The sequence below is a fragment of the Ceratosolen solmsi genome, unplaced genomic scaffold, assembly GCF_000503995.2.
Source record: "Ceratosolen solmsi marchali unplaced genomic scaffold, CerSol_1.0 scaffold25, whole genome shotgun sequence".
NCBI lineage: Eukaryota > Metazoa > Arthropoda > Insecta > Hymenoptera > Agaonidae > Ceratosolen > Ceratosolen solmsi.
The window spans coordinates 862,359-866,886 of NW_011948444.1; the positions used below are offsets into that span (position 1 = coordinate 862,359).

General features: G+C 38.9%; 1 protein-coding gene across 1 annotated transcript in view; it reads left to right on the top strand.

Moving 5' to 3' along the window:
• The first annotated feature begins 2,194 nt into the window (after positions 1–2,194).
• Positions 2,195–4,528, top strand: part of LOC105366014 (Mediator complex subunit 20) — a 23,588-nt gene continuing 21,254 nt past the window's right edge. Inside the window, exon 1 of the mRNA XM_011504317.1 lies at positions 2,195–2,343. Coding sequence (XP_011502619.1) covers positions 2,286–2,343 — 58 coding nt within the window. The 5' untranslated portion in view covers positions 2,195–2,285. The remainder of the gene's footprint in view (positions 2,344–4,528) is intronic.

Sequence of the window (4,528 nt, forward strand, 5' to 3'; positions counted from 1 at the left end):
AAGAGCGGGCAAAAGCGACTAATATTAAAAGATAAGCAAACCTCGTATCATCGAGTGCCGACTATTGTAGAAAGAATTCTAATTCAAAAAAGAACAACTTGAGCCATTTTAACTCTACTCTCCTACACGCTTACAAAAACATAAATACATACACAACTCGTGCTAAAAACAGAAGAAAAAAAAGAAGAAAAAAGGCTTATTAATTTTAATAATCAAACGGAGTCTATTTGAAACGATTGCTTTATATTCAAAATATCATATTTCACGTAAGTATGTGATATTATTACTATTAGCGTTATAACCGAATCTTTAATCATAAAATCGAATTTTAAATTGGAATCAATTTTCCGAAGCATGATGTTGTCGATCGTAATTCACACCAATGATATTCCTCTCCTACTGATTTTCAAACTCAATCGCATTCAAACAATAACTTCAAAATGTAATCGAATGGAACAATAATATCTAAACATAAATATCATAAAGAAAGATACTATCAATTTCGTTTGCTAATCTTAACAAAAGTCATACATTTTTCACTGCCTCTCTTTCTCTTACTTTTGACGTTCGAGAAGTAGTATGAGCTTCGAAAGGTCTAATAAATATTCGATAATCACAATTTTTCATGATACTCTTTTCATTGACGTCTGTTTGACTAATTTATTAAAAAAAAAATTAAACTCAAGATTTCTCTCGTAATATTTAATCAATTATCATTACTTATTATTTATTAAAGACGAGGCTAAAAAGTATAAATCTTCATTCGATTTACAGACATTTAAATTTGTTATTCCTCATAGTAAGTTAATTTTATAGTATGGCTTGACATTTAAAATTCAAATAATAATAATTGAAAATAAATTAAAGAACTTTCGTAATAATTTGTAAAAGAGTGTCATTAAAATAATGCTTTTCCAATTCACGGAATTTACAAAATCTACAATGTGCAAAGGTCAAAACAAATTTGTTCTCTTTTTAATTAACTATATGCTCTGTTCTCTTCATTATACGGCCAAAAAATAATATAGAATTTTAGTTGATGCCAAGCCATCATCATTCGATCGTTGTTGAATAAAATGAATGACAGAGAGGGGGGAGGAGCGAGAGCGAGAGCAATTTATTTAATTCAGTGTGGAAGTGGATTGAATAACAACGGAAAGAGGTAAGTTAAGACCAATTCGTCAGTGTCAAATCTAATAATGACTTGTCATTTGTTGTATGACTAAGTCATGGAAAGTTTTCCTCCCCCATACTTTCATACAAATGCACGCGTATCAACAATCCTGCAATTTTACCATTTGCACATTCGGATTCGATAGATTTTAAATCTTATCGTCTACAATTTTGTAAACTGTATTAGGATATCAAATCTATGATCAATCGATCTCTCTCCCTCTCCCCCTCACCTCATCTATCTGTCACTCATTATCCGTAATACACTCGAGACTATTTCACACGATGAGAAAATTCATTTCACTCGGTGTGAACGAAACCTGAGACGTCAATTTTAAAGCCACCGATAAAGTCTTATCGAACCTCTCTACCGTCCTTTATACCAATCTTTCCATTGTCTTTTCTCCTTTAATTGAATTTTTCATATTTCAATCGATATTGTTTACTATTAAATATTCTATTTTTTTCAATACTTGTTCAGCAACACGTCGCAGTGACGTTATGTTCCATTATTTGCGTAATTGTACTCTGGCCATCCTAATCCATGTGAACTTTTTATTCTCAAACAAAGTGCACAAAGCTCGCTATTTTCATTATTTTCACTCGATGATTTATTTTGATAATTCATTGCAAATAGTATATATTCTCGGATGTTATGATATGTATTAGTTGATAAACATTGAATAATAGCAGAAACGTGTTAACTGTTCTAGTCCCGGTGAAGTGTATTCGGACGCGAAGGATTAAGGAGTTTTAAATTAAAATTGCTCCTAAGTGAAATGCGATAAAGGTAGCATTACATACAAAGAGCTACCAGCGAAAAGTAATTTTTCATTTAAATGAGTTTACTGCTCTAGGTTGGTCTTGCTATAGAAAAGGAAGAAAAATCACCCCCAATGAGATTCACTTCGCGAGCCACATGCAGACAATGAGCGTAAACACGAATTGTTGCAGTGAAGATAATAGTCGGGCATTTGAGTGGAAATAAAAAGTCTCCTATCGGAAGTATCAACGCTCCTCGAGGCCTAACTCTCCCTGAAAAGCCTCACAGATGCAGAAAATCCTCTCACGGGCCAAAGAGCACGAGGAGGACTTCGTAAAAGACGAGATCCATGGGAACGGGGAGTCTCGGCAGGACTTGGCCCGCGAAAAATAAATGGCAAATCCCAGATAGAGGAAGCGAGCGGTCATGCTGCATTTACTTTGCTTTACATTTCTTTGCTCTCTCTCTCTCTCTCTCTCTCTCTCTCTCTCTCTCTCTCCCTCTCTATCTATATAACTATATATCTATCTGTCTGTGCGTGTGTATGCGCGCGCGCGTAGGCGCAGAAATACGTAGGCCGTGGGCTCGTTTCGCCAGCTAAGTGATCATCGATTGTCCGCAGCCGCGGCGGTCGTCGCACCACGACGCGCAATGACGAAGCCGTTCGGCTATTAACGCCCCGACCTCGGTTTATCAGGTCAGTGCGGACATGCTGCTGAATCGTCGCCGCGCCTAAAGTCTGCGGAGACGCGAGTCGCTACTTCCGCCGAGGAAGCCTCTCTCGTGCTCCTCGCACGCCTCTCGAGCACCTCTTGCCCGCAATTCCAATCCGCTCCTTAAGCTCGATCGTTATCCTGATTTGGATGCTGTGACGGCAAGGGGATCTTTGACGAAGCCTGGACCTACGATATCCTCGCTTCGTAATTTTTGACAAGACGCGAATGTTTTATGCGGTTTTGCCTGTGTGGTTCAACTGGCACGCAACGTCAAAACTAATTTGCCGGTGAGTTCGGCACTATTTGTAGAAAATCATGAGGCAAAGTCGTTGCAACGACTTCAATTACCATCGCTTCGATCGTGTATTAATCGCCCGTTTCAATTGATTTAATGTCAAGTGATATCATTAAATCGCCTAGGTCTCTGAATCTTCTACGTAAAGCCGAAATTTTAAGATCTTGTTAGGACGAGATTTATTTTTCATTCGGCAGACACTTTACCCTCGCTTTTTTGCTTATTTTTATTTATCGTTTTATTTTGTTCTTTTGTTTAAGCATTATTAAAAGATTAGCGTTCCAATGTTCGTACAATGTTATAATAAGTAATGTGATCAAATAGTTTAATGCAAAAGATACGATATGTGCGGTAGTCCATTCTCGAGCAATCACTACTACAGTAATGGTCGTTAAAATCAGATTGTGAAAAATGAAAAATCACTGTAGCAATAATGGCTCTTTGTATTCAAGTGCACTTTAATATTCTTGGAGTGAAGTTTTTTAGTGGAAGGAGAAAGAAAGAGAGGTAAGGATAACTTTATCCAATTTTTTCGCTGAGGATGGAATTGCGGATGGCAGAAGGAGAAAAAAAGATAGAGAACAAAATTATAAAGAAGAGAATGAGAGAAAGAGAGAAAGAGAGAGAGAGAGAGAGAGAGAATGAAAAGAAAAGAAACGAACGAAAAGAAGAGGAAAAAATCCTCCTAATTCTTTTAGTTGTGATTATACACATTGCATTGAATTAGTGCGCTTTTAGAGGAGATAACGAAGAGTTTCGTTCGAAGAAATCAAGCTATAACATGTAAGTGGCTTTAGTGGGTTGGTCTATAATATTAAATGGAGAATATCTATAATATTAAATGGAGAATATCTCGAGCTGGAAACGAATCAATTTAAGAATAAATACAGACTTGTTTCGTGCTGGCTATGACTGCCTACGAGATGCGACTTGAAATTCTGCGAAGGAAGGCTTCGCTTTTACCCTAAAGCTCGCTCGAGAAAATTCAAGCATCCAGGGATATTTGAACAAGACAGCGAAATAGAGGCCCGAAGATTACGCAAAACAACGAGATAAGAATGAATGAGAAGTCCGTGCACTTGCTCGAGCGAGGCACATGAGGCACATTGGACAGCGCATCGTTAACAAATTCGAAAGACGAATTGGGAAACCGCGGAGAGCGAGGAGTTTGTCAAGCTCGTGACCCAATCGCCGATACGCGCAAAAACAGAACAAAACGAAGAAATAGGAAAGAAGGAAATGGAATAAAGATAATGAAGGATTGAAAAAAGGCCTTCCTCCGTGTCGCGATAGGAGGGAAACGAGGGCAGGAAGGTGTAATTGAAATTGGAATTAAAAGAAAGTGAGTCGCACACGTACGGAGAGTTCGAGCGGTTCTCCCACAGCCGGCAAATGCACCAGACGCCGAATCCCGAGCAACTGAAGAAGCATCCATCCCCTGGCCTGGCCTGCGGTGCCAGCGCGCGCGCACTCACACACACACATACCTATGCGTCCATCCCTCGCACCTCGTCCACCCTCTCTCTTCTCTCTGTTAGGCTGCGCGCGAAGCCCACTACCACCACCCCCCCCCCCCCCCCA